This window comes from Monodon monoceros, unplaced genomic scaffold (assembly GCF_005190385.1).
Source record: "Monodon monoceros isolate NGI ecotype Baffin Bay Population unplaced genomic scaffold, NGI_Narwhal_1 Super_Scaffold_17, whole genome shotgun sequence".
Taxonomy (NCBI): Eukaryota; Metazoa; Chordata; class Mammalia; order Artiodactyla; family Monodontidae; genus Monodon; species Monodon monoceros.
In genome coordinates, this window is record NW_021703773.1 from 29,528,350 (window position 1) to 29,547,178 (window position 18,829).

The 18,829-nt window shown below is 40.5% G+C and overlaps 2 protein-coding genes across 3 annotated transcripts in view; one reads left to right on the forward strand and one right to left on the reverse strand.

The window, feature by feature from the left end:
* Positions 1–6,549, reverse strand: part of ASB5 (ankyrin repeat and SOCS box containing 5) — an 87,883-nt gene extending 81,334 nt beyond the window's left edge. The window contains exon 1 of the mRNA XM_029226387.1: positions 6,431–6,549. The gene's annotated coding sequence lies outside the window, so the exon portion shown is untranslated. The remainder of the gene's footprint in view (positions 1–6,430) is intronic.
* On the forward strand, positions 6,208–15,165 carry SPCS3 (signal peptidase complex subunit 3). Of its 2 annotated transcripts, none has more exons than XM_029226390.1 (5): positions 6,208–6,505; positions 7,930–8,003; positions 9,977–10,053; positions 13,187–13,302; positions 14,182–15,165. In XM_029226390.1, the coding sequence occupies exons 1-5, from the start codon at positions 6,363–6,365 to the stop codon at positions 14,312–14,314; spliced, it is 543 nt and encodes a 180-aa protein (XP_029082223.1). In that variant the 5' UTR covers positions 6,208–6,362; the 3' UTR covers positions 14,315–15,165. The 2 variants fall into 2 exon arrangements, with proteins under 2 accessions (XP_029082223.1, XP_029082222.1); XM_029226389.1 differs by lacking the exon at positions 6,208–6,505 and adding an exon at positions 6,557–6,906 and having other exon boundaries at positions 14,182–14,503.
* Positions 15,166–18,829: the final 3,664 nt, after the last annotated feature.

Consider the following 18,829-nt stretch of genomic DNA (forward strand, 5'->3'; position numbering starts at 1 on the left):
AAAATTAAGTTATAAATTTTGGTTAATGTAAAGAAGTTTCTGAAAGAGTTCAAAGCAGTGAAATCTAGGTAAGTAGAACTTGTCAAGGAATATTTGGAAGAGGCAGGGAAGCCCGAGTTGGAAGCTAAAAGATGGGAAGAAAGTGGAGGGGGAGAATAGAAGGGGCGAGCGTTCTAAGTGAAGGGAACGAGAGTTAAGGCACAAGGAGTCTGACAGATCAAGGCACTGGGGGCTAGGGGAGAAGGTGAGTGTTGCAGAGACAAATTTGGCAACGTGGGCTGGACTTAGAGCTCTGAGGTCTTGAAAATCAGGCAAGAAAAATCAAGGAAGTGGCAGAGACAGCATTTCACAGCAGAAAGGGGGCTGACAATTTTGGAGAGGCAATTCACAGAGAATACTAATGAGCGATAAACATATTTCATCTGTAACCTTACATTCAGAAATGCAAACTGGCAATCAGCTCAGCATAAAAAACAAAAGCTCCATGGTTGTTAACCGTGCCTGGGAGGGTAAACGGGCACCACCTTTTGAAGGCTGTTTGTCATTTATCGCAATTTGAAACACATACAACTTTTGGATCCACACACTGGGAGAGAAGTCTTTGAACCTCTGCGTTCACGCATGTTTTGCTGGGTACGCCAACCATGCAAAGCCCTGACTTCTCTTTACTCAGGCCACCTCTCGAGTTGTATTTGCAGCGGGCAACCTTGAGGGAGGAGGTGATGTCTCCCTGCTTACTGCTTGTAATAAAAGGGTACGTTCCTCAAGCTTGACATTCCTCAGCAAAAATGCAGATGGTGTGGGCACAGCTGACATCCAGGCCCTCTGGGTCGCCCCCGAGGGACTCGGAGGCCAAGAAGAACCAATTCAAATGTGATGCTCGGGCTGCTTGCTGTGCCACCAGTAACAAAGTCCTTAGTCTCTGACCCACGAGTCTCACATCTCCTGACTTCACCCATGAAACAGTCCTCCATGAAACTGCATCCATGAAATGCCAGTGAATTGGTGCCAGGACTGGAATTGGGGCTGAATGACTTGATATGGATATTTCCCAGAGTCCTTGGAAATATTCTCAATGTAGTAAAAACCTAGAGGCTATGGATGAAATTGGAGGGAAATTCACAGATGCATCTGCTCCTTCCCTGCATTTGCACTGCCATCACCTTGATTCACACGCTCATCATCTCACGTCTGAACTACTGCGATAATCTCTCACCTGGTCTACCCGCTGGCAGACTCATTCTTCCCTAAGAAATTACTTATCTACCTAGAGACCCCATGGCCTTTATATTCAAATGACCTAAAATTCCCAAAGGTTCCAACTGTCTCCTGGGTGATGTTCAAACTTACCACCCTGGCATTCAAGTCTTCTACAATTTGTCCTCAGCCTTCATATCCAAGTGAGCTTTCACTTGATACCATTTTACCAATTTATACTTTAAATACTTGTTATTTGCGTATGACATGTATATCTTTTCTGTGAAAATTCTTCAAAAATATAGTTTATGGATTCAGGGCACCTCAATTCAACTAGAATTTTCTGAGCATCTACTAGGTACAAGGTTCTGTCCTGGACATTGAAAGGGATAGAAAAATGTATGACTCTCCATGATGGACAGTATAATTTATAGTCCCTTTATGAAAAATAGTTCTAATGGGAGTCCTCAGTGGGTCAGACCTATAACACACTCCACTGCAGCAACTTCCTTGGGTAGCCTGGTGCTTCTGGGGCACTTTGCACATCCCGAACAATAGCATATGTGATTACAATGCTGTCTCTTTAGGCTTATCTGCTTTTTCCACAGCCTAACTGTCCATGTGCACACAGCTTTATTTAAAGTATTCCCTAAGTCACTCCTCTTCCTTCTTCTTGGCTCAGTGTTACAGAAGAATAGTTATTTGCAAATAAGAAGATGGAGACTTTACCTTTATCCTGTGGTTCTTCCTACTCTTGGAAAATATAACTAAGCATGTCTTCCCCAGTCGACCACTCCCTATTTATTCAAGTGCTGACAAAGCACTCTAGCTGTTCCTCTCATAACTGCCATCAGGTTCTCAGTAGAAATTATCAAAGAGGAGAAGACATTTAGTCAAAAAGTGCTAAACCTTAACTGAGGTCTACAGTATTATTTTAGATAAATAACAGCGTCAACTTCCTCCCATGCAATCTTGGCATTTGAGAAGCTAGAACTCCGATCGAAAAGCATTAAGAGGAAAAGAAGAATACTTTATGATGCTAAAGACACCATTCATAACGAAGACATACTATTACTTAACAAATTGTATAAAGCAGAAAGTATAAAGATGAGAGGAGAAACAGACAAAAACACAATAATTTGGAGACTTTAACACATCTCTCTCAATCCAAGAAAACAAAGATAACAAAACATTAATAAGGATATAAAAGACACAGATAACATAATCAATAAGATAGATCTCATAGATATATAGCAAGCTCTGTATACCATTAGCAGAAAATACATAACCTTTTCCAGTGCACACTGAATATTCACAAAAGTGACATTTTAGGCCACAAAGAAGACCTCAGTAATCCAAAGAGTAGAAACAACATTCTCTGTCTACATGAAATAAAATCAGACATCAATTGAAAACCATCAAAAGGAAAAAGGTCCCTCCTCCTGGAAATGTAGCTCGTGCGTGCATGCACACACACGCGCACACACACACACAATTAAGCTACCCCTCAGAAAAGAAATACAAAATTTAAACACAATTGATCAAAAATTTTAGGATACAGCTAAAGTCGTTATCATAACAATAAAAACGAAAATATGTCAATTAAATATCTAATCCTTAAAGCTAGAAAACCAAGGAAAAGTGGAATGGAAATAGTTGATAATGTTAAAAACAAAAATTAATGAATAAGAAAACAAAGAACTGTAGATTTAATTAGGAAATGTAAAAGTTCTTTGAAAAAATTCAACAAAGAAAAAATACTAATTAAAATAATTAAAAAGGGAGAAAGCACACATATAGGTAATTACAATGAACAATCAATAACCATCAAAAAAGAAGAGTAGCATCTCAAGGTGATTTCTACCCAATTTTTAAAGAACAGATAATCCAAGTGCCACTTAAATATCCTAGTGCATAGAAAAACAAGGAAAACTTACAAATTCATATTCTAATCTTAGTATAATATTACGACCAAAAAAAGAAAAACACAGATCAATTTCACTTTTGGATATTTATGGCAAAAACTTAAAAGAACAATTAGAAAAGAAAGCCCAAGATCATATTAAAAATTAATTCATCATGGGCTTCCCTGGTGGCGCAGTGGTTGAGAGTCCGCCTGCCGATGCAGGGGACCACGGGTTCGTGTCCCGGTCCGGGAAGATCCCACATACCGCGGAGTGGCTGGGCCCGTGAGCCATGGCCGCTGAGCCTGCGCGTCCAGAGCCTGTGCTCCACAACAGGAGAGGCCACAACAGTGAGAGGCCCCCGTACCGCAAAAAAAAAAAAAATTAATTCATCATGACCAAGTGGAGTTTATTCCAGGAATGTGCAATGGTTCAATATTAGGAAATCTGTTCATATAATCCATCATATTAATAGAGTGTCTTAGTTTGTTCTGGCTGCTATAACAAATTACCATAGACTGGGTGGCTTATAAATAACAGAAGCTCATTTCTCACAGTTCTGGAGGGTCAGAAGTCCAAGATCGTGGTGCCGGTGGATTCAGTGTCTGGTGAGAGCCGGCTTCCTGGTTCATAGACTGGCAGTCTTCTCATTGAGTCCCCACATGAAGGAAGGGGTAAGGACCTCTCTGGGGTCTCTTTTAGAAGGGCACTCATCCTATTCATGAGGGCTCCACCCTCATGACCTGATCACCTACTGGAAGTCCCATCTCTTAATACCATCACACTGGGAGTTAGGATTTCAACATATGAATTTGGGGGGCGGGGTCACAAACATTCAGTCTATGGCATAGAGTTAGGGAGAAAAATTATGCGATCACATCCAAAGATACAGAAAACACATGTGAAAATAATTCAACACTCATTCATGTTAAAGAACACTTCTCAATAAAAAAGGAATTAATGGATATTTCCTAGATATCAATATGATACACACACACACACCACTTACATAACAAAGCCACTATCTTACTTGCTGGAGAAATGAAAGGATGCCAATTATCTCCATTATTGAGGATTTTGTTAGAAATATTAGCTACTGTGATGGAAAATACAATTAGAAATTTAAAAACTGGAAAGGAAAAGGTAAAGTGTTCTCTAATGTACATGGTATGATTAAGTATCTAGACAATCCAAAGAAACAATGGGAGAATTACAACAGAATAAGAGAATTCCCCACCCCATCCCTATTCTGCTCCTATCATGGACTTGCATGTGTTTTTGGAACTCCCAGTCACTCAAGTTCAAGCCATGATGTCATAATAATATTAATTTCACTTGTGCTTTCACAATCTACTTTCCACCATATTTTGCACACACCCCTATCTAAGCAACTGCTAAATCATAGATTTTTGACTCTGAAATGTCCCTATCGGTCTTTCTTTTTTTTGTCCCTTTGGGGTCAACATCAGGCACTTACTCTCTACATGTAACTTATAAATGGCTGTCTGTTCAGTGATGCCACTCTTGTTTAACACGTAACTTTGTGTGATATAAGATCCTAACTCCTTGGCCAGGTTTTCTACAAAAGGCCCTTAATATACCTTTCCAGACTCTTTTCCACCTAATGCTTTATTCATACATTGTTCAGCTGGACCAGACTGCTGGGTATCTCTTACATAAACCCATACTTGAAGTCCTGTATCTTTTAGAATACTCTCCTTGGACATCAACACCTGTAACAACAAGCATCCCTTCTCTAAGTCATCCTATAATAAGAATACCTAATTGTTTTGTTTATGCACTGTGCTAAGTATTCAATAAATCGTTGCTTTATTGAATAACCTCTGGCTGCCTGGAAGATAAAAATTTAGGGTTTTAACTCAACTAAGGATCTCTCCTTAGTTCATAGTTTATCCGTTTTTCATTACTTGGCTTTGCTCCAGTTTAGCAGGGACTTTGCCTTATTAGTCCTGTACTCTCAAAGCCTAGAACTCCACCTCGAACAGTAGGCACTTAGTAATAATTCTAACTGCATGGCTGTATGAAAACTGAGTGATTAATGAATAATGCAAAGAAGCAAGGGCTCAACGATAGACAACGTAAGCCAGCATCAGGATCATATCATCACTTTCTGGTTTGCAGGTATCTCAGGTGTTCGTAAACTCTTCTGGCTTACGGACACAGAATTAAAAAAAAAAAAATTCAGCGGATTACTGGGCCCTCTGAATCCCATTTTTATAAGTACGAAAAAGCCTCGTTTCAAAAGGAACAAAGGTGTTGGCAGACAGTATATTTAAGCTCAGGGATTGGCACTGTATGAACCCTACGGCCCCTAAGGGCCATTATGTATTGAGGGCTTGCTAATGTTAAATTGTAAGTTTATGTATTTTATAGTACATATCTTCTTTATATATGATACATATTAAATATTTTATGTAAATAAAACTTAAATTATACTTCGTCCAACATAGCCATTCCACAGCCACCACGGCCTTTGATCCTAAGGACCTAGTGAGGTCATCCTTTCAGCTCCCCGATACACCTTGTTAAATGGACTATTTAAACTGGGTAGCAGCATCCTTATCGGCTAACACAGCGTTAGCGGCCGCTGGAAGGCAAAGCATTAATAGGAACTGGTCTAAGGTTGGGCGTGGAAAGTAAAGTAACGGCTCCCACGCCCTCCCAAAAAGCCGAAGTTCTAACTTTGACCAGGTTTGACAAAGGGGAAGACTCGGCGCTTTCTAAAGCTCTGTTTCCAAACGCGACACGTCAGGACACAAACCAAACTACCTGGCCCCCCTGCCGGTTTAAAGTGCAAATCGACGGAACCTAAGCACCCAGAAAGCCGCAGCCCCAGAGCACCTGCCGTAAGGGCGGGGAAAGGAGGGTGGGCGAGCCGCGGGCCGAACGAGGGGAAGTCAGCGCCCAGGAGGCGGGCCTTCCGCGGCGAAGCCCCGCCCCTCCCTTGCTGGTCGCTGATTGGTGGCGGCTCCAGGCCGCGCGAGGAGGGGCGGGCCCCCGCGCGGCTCCGGCTCTCCGGTTCGGCGCGTCCCGCCCGCTGGTGGGTGTGTCCAGGCGGCGGGAGCGCGCGCGCTCGCTCGCGTCCGGGGACCGGAAAGGAGGCGGGGCCGCGGCAGCGCGCCCCCACTCCCCCCACCCCGGAACGCTCGGCGCAGGCGGCGCGGCTCGCGGAGAGGTGGACCGCGGCCGGAACGGGGTCCCGGGTGTGCGTGGGGAGCGGGTTTCGGGGCGTCGGCCGCGATGAACACGGTGCTGTCGCGGGCGAACTCGCTGTTCGCCTTCTCGCTGAGCGTGATGGCGGCGCTCACCTTCGGCTGTTTCATCACCACCGCCTTCAAAGACCGGAGCGTCCCGGTGCGGCTGCACGTCTCGAGGATCATGCTGTGAGTACGGCCGGGGTCGGGCGGCGGGGCCGGGCCGGGGCGGGGGGCGCCGAGGCCGGGCTGCCGCGCGAACCCCCTCCCCTCCCCGCCTCCCCGAGCGGCCTTCGCCCCCGGGCGGATCCATTGGGGGCTCTTCCTTGACTCCCACCCTCCGCCGCACCTTCCCGGGCTTGCTCTTAAATGTTCGTTTCGAGCGTTGCTCGGGTCGCTGCCTCCGCTTCCTTCCTGTGCCTCACTTCCCTCGCCCGCGCCCGGCCAATAAGGGAGCACCACACCAGCCCAGCGGGCCCGCCCGGCCGCACCCCCGCCGGCGCGGGGCTCGGGGTCCCGGGCGCTCCCGGCCCGACTCGCCCCCCGACAGCCCGTCCGCGGGGTCCGTCCCCCTCGTCCCGCCGCCGAAGGTACCCGCGGCGTCTGCGAAGTTGGCAGGAGAGGTTCGGATGCCCGGGGAGGAGTCGGCCTCCCAGCGCTCCCAGGCGGCGTGCTTTTAATTTTATTTGTGAAGGGCCAGCCGCTTGAATAAATCTGCGAAAATGCCCGAAGTAGAATTTTGAAATGACACTGTCCTTTCGCTAATGCCCATTTTTTATGCTAATTTTTATTCTCTGGCACTTTCTTCGATTCGTAGCTTTTTTCTCTCCCCTGGTTCTCGTGTCCTTCTTATCTGTGCCATCTTCCAACGAAAGCTCCCTCGTCTTCAACCTTAGTTTTATTTCTAAGTCACAAACGCCAACAAGCCAGTCATCTAATGGCTATTCCCCACTTATTTTTGTTTTCCTCCCTGCATTGATGTTTGTTAGGTGCTCTTTTTTAGATTCTGGTAGACTCAGGCTGGACATCACGAGCGCTGTCTGCTCTGGGAGGGCTTAGAAGAGGATGGCTCATGGTACACACTGAACAGCTGTTAGCTACTGTGAACCTTGAGCAAGCTTCCTACCTTCCTGGGTCTTCATTTCCTTTTGTCTGAAGTGGAAGTAATACCCAACTCGTAGGCCTGTTGTGAGGATTGAGATAATTGTCAAAAACACATAGTGGCCCTGACCCGGATGCATACGTAGTACGTGCTCAGTGAATAGTAGTTGTTCATTTAATCTTGGTTTCCATACCACCTTGTAGTCAAATGTAATTTTCTTCTACCCAGTCTACCAAATCACTTGACATCGAGTATTTCCACATTCTATGAGCACTTTTTTCCTCCCCCTGGGTTTTGTTAGGGGTTCTTTGAAGGTAAATGAAAATAGCTGAAGACCTACTTCTATAGTGGATTAGAATGTTTCTATTGTCACACTTACCAGTTTCTCTGATTTTTACTTGTTTCTTTGTGGGATACAGCTAGACCCTGTCTTTCATGTATGTAAGGAATTTTGTGAGTTTTGTATGCTGTTATGTTTGAAGGATGGTGAAACTATTATCTTTATTTCTAGAAAAAATGTAGAAGACTTCACTGGACCTAGAGAAAGAAGTGATCTGGGATTCATTACATTTGATGTAACTGCTGATATCCTTTTTAGCAAATATTTCATCGCTCTTTCTCTAGTATTACAATGATATACATATTTAGTGATTTGGGGGACAGTAAGTATGTTTATCCATTGAATCAGTCAGACCTTGGAAATTTCTATGCCTATGTTTTCATCAGTATAGTCGTGTTAATACCTCCTCGTTCAACCTTGAGAAAACTTGTATTTATAGATTGATGAGTTATTATTGTGTGAACACACTTTAAATTCTTCACAGAAACATTAAATAGATCTAAAGCTATAAAAGAGTTTGGATCTGTATTTAGGAAAGAAAATAAAATTAGATCATTTAGATTAAAGACGGAAGAATGTAACCACTACTCAGCCTACCTAGATGTAACGTTTCATGTACAATCCCCAAGAATATGTCCATGTTTTGTGACAGCAGAGAGAAACATATGTTGAAAAAGTGAATTGCATCTGCTGTGATTCAGAAGGTCATTGTCAAATGATTATTGGTAAGCCATATTAGCATTTTGCCATTATCGTTCTTTTTATAAGTACTTTTATAATAAAAGTCAGAGAAATCGTAACAATTAAAAGAGTTATTTAAAATGGACGTGATTTAAATATTTTCTCTTTATTTTGAACTTCCACCTTTTGACACCTCTGGTCACTGGGCCAGTTTAATCTTCTCTTAGGGTCTTAGATTACTATCTTGGCAGCATTGTTACCTGCCACTTCTGGGATCTCATCTGCCTTTTTAAGACCCCAGGATTAAAGTTGGTTATGGAGATTGAACTGTCTGAACTTGTGTAAAGCAACTATCTGAACAGTGGAAGCAGATTATCTACCTGGGGAGTTTACCTGACATGTCTCTTTACTAGCCTGGAATTACTTTTAACTTGATTTTTTTAGAAATAAATTACTAGGTTTAGAAGTAGACTAGGAATTAGTTCTGTAGGCACTTTTTTAGGAAATAGAGTACACCATCAGAAAAGTCCTGTGTTAAACTTTTGCTTTTAAGTCTTCATGTCTTTAAAAAAAAAAAAAATCTAAGCTAGTGAGAGAGAGTTTGGAGCTAGTGTGAAAGTAGGAACTTTGTGTATGTGGGCAATTATAGTGAAATTTAATTTCATCATTTGTAGTTTAGATTTTCTTAATATGGCTGCTAAAACTTGAAATTGTACCTGTTTTTATAGAGAGATATTTAAGGCTTCTGAATTCTAAAATAGTGATTCTTAGTGGATACACATATCTAAGAGTGGAATGTCATGAACATGCAGCTGTTAGTATATAAACGGATATAATAAAATGACTTAACCATTTACATATGATGCTTAATGAAATCCAAACATTAACTCAGTTCATTTCTCAGTGACACACCAGTCTTGTAATTAATCCTGGTGAGTTTTTTTCACTTGGGTGCAAACTAATGAAACCAGATTGGTATTCAGCTGTGTACTCTTACTAAAGCACTTCATGGGTTGAGACATTTTGATCTCTACTGGCATATGTCCAAAAATAATATGTACAATTTACCTTACTTGGTTTAATTACTTGAGCCTAGTTCACTTTTGCTTAACATTAAGTTATATTGTGGTGATTGGTTATACTGAGAACTCCAGTGGAATCATATGTGCTTGAAATACTAAGTCCTCTTTCTTTTAGACTTAGTGGGTTGATTTTACAGAAACGAAATTTTGTATTTCTCGGTTAAGTTTGTATTAATTGAAGTATCTCAGGTAGTAATGCTTAGAGGAGCAGGGCAGGATACTGATAATCTCACTGATATTTTTTGACTTTGGAATGAGCTGGATTTTACAGTATATCATCTTCAATATATTTTTATTAAATTAGAGGCCCAGTATGTTTCTGGGCCACCTCTCCTTTTTTTTTTTTTTTTAATTTTAGTATCAGTATTGCTATGAATAATTAATTTAAGAATAACTAAAATCTGTTTTAAAGTTGTATGCTGCTTTATGATTTATATATCCCTTAATTTATATACATCTAGAAAATATATTTGATTGGAATGTTAAGCAGTTGTTTCTTTATTTATCAGCCGAATATTCAACAAAAAATAATGTAAGTATATGTATAGAAGTATTTTCATAGATATTTAAAACCTCATTCTTTAGAAAAGAATATAAATTTTATATATTCAAAATATCTGACGTGAGTAATTTAGTAAATAGCACAAGCCCATGGAAAGGTGACTCTACTAAGAAAACTTTATCTCCTTTGGTAGCTTTTGTCTTTTTTGTTTTTCTGTCTGCTTCTACAGCCCCCCTGCATTGTGGTTCCCAAGAGTGGGGTGCAAGCAAGGTAATGCCTAGATATATAAGGAAAACAATTAAGAGCTACTATTTCTTTTCTTATGGATCTAAGAAGAGTTGCCAGATTTTCAGTTTGTTCAGCTTTTTACTTGGCGTTAGGATGCAGTGGCAAGTTGCAAGCTCCTCATGTGCCACGCTGGAAGCCAAAAGTCCATTTATGTATTTCTCAATTTAAAATAAGAGGGAAAAGATGTGAAATTTTACTATACTCACTCTATGGACTGACACTGATACTCTACTCGGTCCTTAAGTCAAATGGTCACACGCCTCCTAAAACACGCACCTTCTCTGGAGGAAGAGGGGGAATTCTGTAGGGCAGGCGGTCAGCCTGCTGCGTACATGTATCCGTTCACTTTCAGCATTTTGCAAAGTTGTGCAATGTGTACCCAATTGAGTAGATTATATCATCTAGTTTTAAATAAACTAATCCTCACAAATGGAAAAATGGTTAAAAAATTCTTTCAAAGAAATTAGACATTGAAGAGAATGCTAACGGTCCAGACACGTGTGAGCGACAGGAAAACGGCCGAGCTGACAGCCACGTTAAAGGATTAAAAAAAAAAATCAAAGAGATCTAATAAATAGTTGGCTGAGAACAATTTAGCATTAGTCAAGAAGCCTATTTGAAATGCACATTTACATTCACTATCAATAATTATATATCTAACGATAATAGTAATGTGTATCATGTACGTAGTTTGTAAATAAAGATGCATAGTTTGGGTTGGTGTTCAAAATAATTCATTATCAAAAATCTTTGGAGGCTATTTCCAGTGATAAGCTCCAAAAGGATGTTGCTGAACTATGGGTTATGAGGAAATGAGGAGGTCGAATTTACTCCTCAGCTAAGTCCTCTGTAAGCTAAGATACTCTCTCCACAGCTACCATTAGAGATAGACGGCAAGATACTTGAATCAGTGAAATTTGTAACTTGTGCTTACAACTCTGTTACCCAGATATGTAATCAAAAACTGTAAAGATAACTAATTTGTGAATTGTCTCTTAGATTATTTTAAAATCCATCTAAATATTTATATTTTTCCTCTTTTAATACATGATGGGAGCTGTTTTGATAGTCTTTTATTAAGCCATATATCTACAATTAATTTATATTGAGAAATACATTACTTTGTTTTGAGTTGTGCAGGGCTCATCAGTTTGAGCACTAAAGTAGTCTTTTTAATCATAAATTAGAGTTGATTAGAAGTTTTGTAATTAAAAGCTATTAAACTGTTAGATTAAAACCTATTATAACATTATTAAAACTATTAGTTTGTGACTGAAATTTATTAGTCCAGTCTGATTTAGAGCTTTTGTTGCAGGTAAGAGTAAGGGTTAAAATATTTATATGGCATATTGATAAAACAGAAATCTTCTTATGTCCTAAAGGTGTAAGGTGAATGATTCTGGTATGTGCGTTAACTCCAAAAGGTGAAATCTGTGGAATCAAAATGTGCTTCTATGTTGTTTTTACCTGAGTTACCCTTATGTTTTGTTATCAGCATAGCCTGAGGTAATTCGTAGTTAAGAGATGAGTCTACTTCTGTATTGTATTTGAACTGTATATTCATTTTCAAGGGATGACAAATGAGTCAACTTTATTTGTTGATTGGTTTGATTAGTTAACTGGAATCATTAGCACTTCAATTCTTTGTATATTTATTTTGAGCATATCTTTTATGGAGGATACTTTGTTGGGCAGTAAGAATATTGGGTTGAATAAGTTTTGATCCCTGCCCTTGAGAACAACAAAGCGTTAAACAGAAAAAGCTGCTCTGAAGATAAGAGTGACAGCTGTAAGCACAAGTATTCTACAAGTTTCAGCAAATGATCCAAGTAAATATGTCACCTTCTTGGTGATGGATATACCTGAGCCAGATTCATAACTGATTTACTCCAGCATGGCTAGTAAGTTAATACAGTTTGGAATTTGACAGATCACTGCTTTGGTGAATGAATAAATATACATAAAAAGTCACTTTACTTTGGCATATCTTTGATTCTGTGTTCTTCAGTCTTGATGTTTCTGTTTAATGTTGGAGGGTTTAAGGTGAAGATTTGAACCCCTTTTTAGAAATTAAGTGTTCCACATTTCTTTTTAGTTAATGCTGAGGAGTTGGCCTCACAAGCTAATGGATGGTAGCTTCATAAGAACACATTTCATGGCATTTAGAAGTGGTTACAAATGTGCTTTTTCTCCATTTCGTAACTCTAATTTTCCAAATGAAACTTGCTTATGATATGTCAAAGCAGTGGCTTAAAAGAATTGTCTGACTTCTAGGTTTTTGCCAGTAAAACAGTAATGTGCCTATGTTTCCTTAAAGGAAAAAAAAAAAACCTAAAAAGTCTTCATTTCTTTAGTGATGCCTTGATAATTTAAAAACCTTGGAGATATATAAATTTTCATGAGATAATCTAGCAGCAGTGACCTGTATTAGCAGTGTGATCTACAGGGATTAGTTCTCTCTGTTTCCCTGGCACCATGCAGTGTCCACAGGGTTGGAGGGTGTCAGAAATTTTACAGGGAAAAGTGATTTAAAAGAATGCTTCCCTTCTAGGGATTCTAGTGCCTTCTGTTTCTCCTAGGGCCTCACTCTGGAGAGCACATAAGTCTAAAACCTTGCATTAAACTTTGAGGGCTCTAAATAATACAGTTGCCTTGGCAAAAGGGGTGATTTCCTTTAGGGAAGTATCTTTCTTTTGTCCAGAAGTTTCACTCCTGTATCTATCCACTTGTTACCATTTTGTCTGCTTTAAGATTTTAGCAGTTCCCTCAAAGTTGGATTCATTCATATAAATTAAACTCTTCGCTTAACATACTTCTGAAGTGACAGAGATGCTATATCTGTTGAATTATCTAATTAATTTTTATTTTAATGTAGGCTCTGAACCAGGTTGTTCTGTGGGACAAGATTGTTCTGAGAGGTGATAATCCAAAGCTGCTGTTGAAAGATATGAAAACAAAGTATTTTTTCTTTGACGATGGAAATGGTCTCAAGTGAGCAATTCTTTGTCATTTTTTACGTGTGATGTTACATGAAGGGGAGAGAAAGACGTGATGTGTTTTTATTTTAAAGAAAAACAGCTAAAAAGAAAAGTTGAGAGAGAAGAAAAGTATTTATACAGATGTGAACTGGAAGATGGGGTAGAAATAATAGTACCGGGCTTCTGCCCTTAAGGGTACAGGGATCCTGGGCTGCTGGCCCGGGAGTGGGACTGTCGTCAAAGGGCTCCTTCGGGGGTGTCAGAGGAGCCTGCCTGGGAACCTGAACGAGGAAGCCACGTGTTGGTCTAGGAGTTGATACTGAAGTTTCTAGTTTCGGTTCACTTAATCTCTCTGAACCTCAGCTTCCTTTTATACAAAATGAAGGAATTAGAACGATTGATCTTTTGGGTCAGTTTTAGCTCTTAAGCTCTGCGGGTCAACTTTGGAAAGGATTTTAGGGGAGAGCTATTTTAACCAAACCTGGTTTTGCAGATGAAAAGTTTCCAGCCCTGAGAGAGTTTGATTGATTCAGGTTTGCCCATCTGGATAATGATAGAATTAGGTTTCAAATCATCGTCTCCTGATTTCTAGCTCAAATCTCTCTGTTTTCTGTGTTTTACTCATTTAAGCGTTTTGGTTGATGGCTCGAATAACTGTGACTTAAGTGACTTGAGGAGGGTCATTATGGGGGACCTGCAGTGAGAATGCTGCTGTTTCCCAGCATCATCTTGGATCTCAAACGACTTGAAAAGAACTTGTGTGTAGATTAGAATTCCAATTAGGAATAGCTGGTTAAAAATAAAGTATTTGATACCTCAGTGCTTGAAATAAAACGTTTTTATTGAACTACAAATGTTTCTGCTGACATCTGTTTATTATATCTTTTTATAGGGGAAACAGGAATGTCACTTTAACCCTATCTTGGAACGTTGTACCAAATGCTGGAATTCTACCTCTTGTGACAGGATCAGGACATGTATCTGTCCCATTTCCAGATACATATGAAATAACGAAGAGTTATTAAATTATTCTGAATTTGAAACAGCATATTTTTGTACCTAATGAATTGTATCTTGTTTATCTCTTCCCTTGCATCTTTATTTGTTTTGGGTTGTTAACTTTTTTTTTTTTTGGTGTAAGAATGAACATCAAAAGGCATATTTGAAGGGAAAGGTTAATGTACTACTTAATTTTCCAAACAAAAACAAACAAAGGCCATCAGAGTGGAGTATTATAAGAATAAGACAGCCACATGAGAAGGATTTGTGAAATATTTATATTTGAAGTATTCCCTGTATTTCCATTATTCTTTATGGAATATGAAGTGAGCATGAAGGGTAGTTAAAACTTTCAGGTGCCTATGGAGTTATAAGAACTCTATTTATGCCTTGCATTTATGCAAGTTCACATTGGATGTGATTTAGAAGCAGACATTCTCTATTACCTCTTTTAGGGTATGTCTGAATACTGGAAAAATTAATACAATTGTTGGTGAGAAGCCTGGTTTACAAAATAGCGAAAAGTGATGAATTTTATTCCATTTGTCTTAGGAATGCCCACAATGCTTGTTTTTCTGACGGGTGACTAGCAACTTTCTCCACTAAAGACTAAATACCTCTTTATATGCTGTAAATCATTCTAAATCATTTTAAAGTCTCTTAAGTCAACCAAATGTGTGTCTTTCAGTGCTTTCTCTAAAAAAGTTCCTTGGTATTATATCTTTGTGTGATTCTTTTTTTTTTTTTTTTAACATTGCCATTGAACGTTGAAAATGTTTGCATGGTTTATCTAGTGAGCATGCCTAGTGCCACGGAGTGGTAATTATTTAATTATTTTTCTAGGTCCACATTTGAATAATTTTTGGGGTAATAATAATCGATATGTGTTGGTGTGCATTTCCACTCACAGGCACTCATATATTTTACTGTATGTGATCCTCAGTAATCTAACGAGGTAAGTAGTGCAAATGTTAGCTCTTTGCAGATAAAGAAACAGACCCAGAAGTTTGTGGAATTGCTTCAAGGTTATTACATAGCTAGCAAGGAAGGGTGTTAACCTTTGAACTCAGATCTGATTCTTTAAGCATATCCTTTTTTTATACCTCCGATTACAGACTAGTCAAAATTCACTTATATAATTTTTATTGTATTTTTTGTTACCCTGGACGCCCTTTCTATTACCTAGAAGAGATTTCCTATCCTGTGTGGAAATGACTAATTTTCAAGTTGCCAACAATTTATATAGCGGTACTATCTCACTCATTCTCTGCAGAAGTTAATTATACTCATGTTAAAAGTATCAGAATCCAAATGTATGGAAAAATTATTCAGAGATTGATTATATGATCATATTTAATGTGAGTTTTTTCTACAGTGGGCGAATAAGCGTCCTCAAAGGAAGCAAGTACAAATCAGTCCCTTAAGAGCAAGACCGAGCACTGTAGGTGCCTTATCGGCAGTGACCCAGAAGGGCTAATATTTTCTAAGAATAGCTTACAGTAGTGGCTTAACATTTGTTATACTTATTTCACATGAAATACATCTCCGTTTAATTGCATTGGTTGGAACAGCTCTTACCTGTAAGGGTGTGTGTTCTGTGAAGGTCAGTTGAAGGTCAGAAGTACAGTATCATGAATGCTAGACTGGGTTTGGCTCCAGCTTTTTCATTAAACTTTTCAGGGTCTCCGTTTCTTTATCTGTAAAATGACAGGGTTGGACTAGTTAGCTTAAATAGTAGTTCTTTTATACCACACACGTCTGTAAAATTTGTTGGATCCGTTTGGCAGAGAGATTGAACAGAAAAGCACCTCAGTAATGTGACGGCAGCCAGATGATTGAAAGACAAGTCAACACATAATTCATATTGATCTGACTTTATTTCTGTTAGATTTTACACCCAGAAGATTTAACTTCTTACATAGTTTGTACAAACTTAAAATCTGTCGGCATCAAAGCTTAAGTTGGGTGTGTTCTCCTTGAGGCGGGTACATGTAAGAAGCCTGCAGCCTTAGCCAGACCCGGGGCTGGTTTAGGTGTTCATGGGCCTCTGCATGCGTGGATCTGTGTTTGCTGGAGATGAATGTGGAAATTTACTCCAGTTCCTGTTCAGTCCAAGCCCACCCACTTTTTGGAGTTCAGTGAGAAAGGGGAGTAGAAAGGCCCCCTAGCACAATGGATGCGTTTGCTTTTACTCACTAGCTAAGGGAAGCTGCTCAGGACAAGAATGCGCCAACATGGGAATAAGAAACCTCCCTCTCAGGAACTCACTTTTGGGTATGCACAGCTTTGTAAGTTCACTGTAATTCTGCACGAAGAAGATGGACCTGTGTTCAGTTGATAACCATATCATCAACCTCAGCGTCAGTGTTTTCAAGAAGTCTTAGAAAGTCTCCATAAAGACCCAAGGCTTCACACTTTTTTTGTTTTTGTTTTTGCGGTACGCGGGCCTCTCACTGCTGTGGCCTCCCCCGTTGCGGAGCACAGGCTCCAGACGCGCAGGCTCAGTGGCCATGGCTCAGGGGCCCAGCCGCTCCGCGGCACGTGGGATCTTCCCGGACCGGGGCACGAACCCGCGTCCCCTGCATCGGCAGGCGGACTCTCAACCACTGCGCCACCAGGGAAGCCCCCGGCTTTACACTTTTAATTAGAAACATCGGAGCCCAGGGATGATCCTAGGAAGAGAATAATTGCAAGACACTCATCTAAAGTAATTATGTTTAGAAATGAGTTAATTTTAAGATGTTGTGCTTACGTGCTCCTTTTCTCTAGCAGTTTAACCTAGACAAGCAGCTATATCAGTGATTCTATTCCCCCAGTTGATTACATTTGGTTCCTTTATGCTTAAAGGAAGATAACAGAAAACTTCAGAAATTCCTTATGGTGTAATAGGAAAAGGGGGTTATTTTGAGCTTCTGTTTTTGGAATTATTTTACAGCTCTTTGGTGGGTCTGGCAACTAAGAGATAGGCTTGAAGGCCGCGAGGAACGTTTGTTCACTGTTCTATCTAAAGCTTAATGAGCTAAAGCTTTGGGTCTTTGGGGGTATAGGTTAACGGAGGTGTTATTTTATAATGCTTTGACTTGACCTGAAATGAGTTTATGGGGGGGAAAAAACCATAAGCTGTGAATTTTGGTAGTAAACATCTGTCCATTTCAGATGCTTCCCTTGCTTTTAGCAGGCAGCCTGTGTACCTTTTGTGTGACTGCCAGTGGTTTAAAGAGATCTGTTTCAAAAAGTGGTTGCGTGTTTTGATGCAATTTGGGAAACTTTACAAATACAGATTCATAAGAAAAAAATCCATGAAAATACTGAAGATATGTTTGAGGATTTTCTTAATTGCAATAAATATTCAGCATTTTTCTAATGAAAGTGAATTTTGTTTATGAGTAAAAGTATGCATTTTAAAAGACTTTCCGATCGATGCTTTCTTTTATGTGAAGCTGCTGCACTAAGAGAAAATGGCTGAAACCAAGTCTAGTAACCTTGAGGTGGTTTTCTTTTTTCCCCCCTCCCACCCCCTCTTTTTTTTTTTTGGTGGGGTGGGTCAGGGGAGGTCAATCACACCTAAAAGATCTTCTCCAGAGACTGCGCTCCTATACTAGACTGTAAGCTCTCCGAGGGCAGTCTTGTGGGTTTATCTTTGTATCTTGCCCAGCGCCTAGCAGAGTGCTTTGCACATAATAGGCGCCCAATAAATGCTGATGGTGAACGAAGTCATTGTCTCTGTAATGTGGCCAGACCGTGGGGACTGCCTTGCAGTGAGTGAATGCTCTCTGTACGGGCCGCCTTTGTCATTCTTGAGCTCCTGGTGACGTTAGATCTGATTCTTCTTCCTTCTGTTCACGCCTTGGGACAACCTGGGCCGGGCTAGTGCCACTCTGGTTGCCAAGACCTGGGTTCTCCCAGTGCCAGGCTTCTGGTGAGAGCCAAGGGGTAGTGACTGGTTGAGAAGATGGATAAAGTAACACTAGAAAGTCACCACACAGACCTGAGTTTAAAAACTCAAGATGCCTGTGGAGCTCATGAAGAACCGGGTCAGAATAGACAGCTGGCTCCATTTGAAAGTGTGGCGGGCCCGGCCTCCCGGGCGTGTCGGCGGTTTTGGGTCGCTGCCCTCGCACTCCTGACCCCTGGGACGACCCTGTGAGCCCACTGAGTTGTGGGAACCCTGCTTTTTCTTTCTGTTTCTCAAAAGAATGTTTCCCAGTGAACTCAGACAACTGAAACGATAGAAATACTCCCTCAAAAGAACAGAAAGTTGAATTTAGAGGACAACTGAGTTATATTTAACCTCAGTGTATTTTATCTGGGACAACACAAGAGGTGAGCTGGGTTTTGTTTTTGTTCTCTCTGAACCTGGGCAATGCTATGTCAGAACTTCAGTCCTTAGACGTTTTCTCTCACACATTTTCTCTCGGCTTGATTTGTTAAAGCGAGGATTCTGGATCCTGCAGCCTGTTGCCTGATGAGTGAGTTATCCCTGTAGAAGGAAAGTGGCCCCGTCATAGGTGAGCCTCAGTCTATCTGACCTCAAGTAGCTT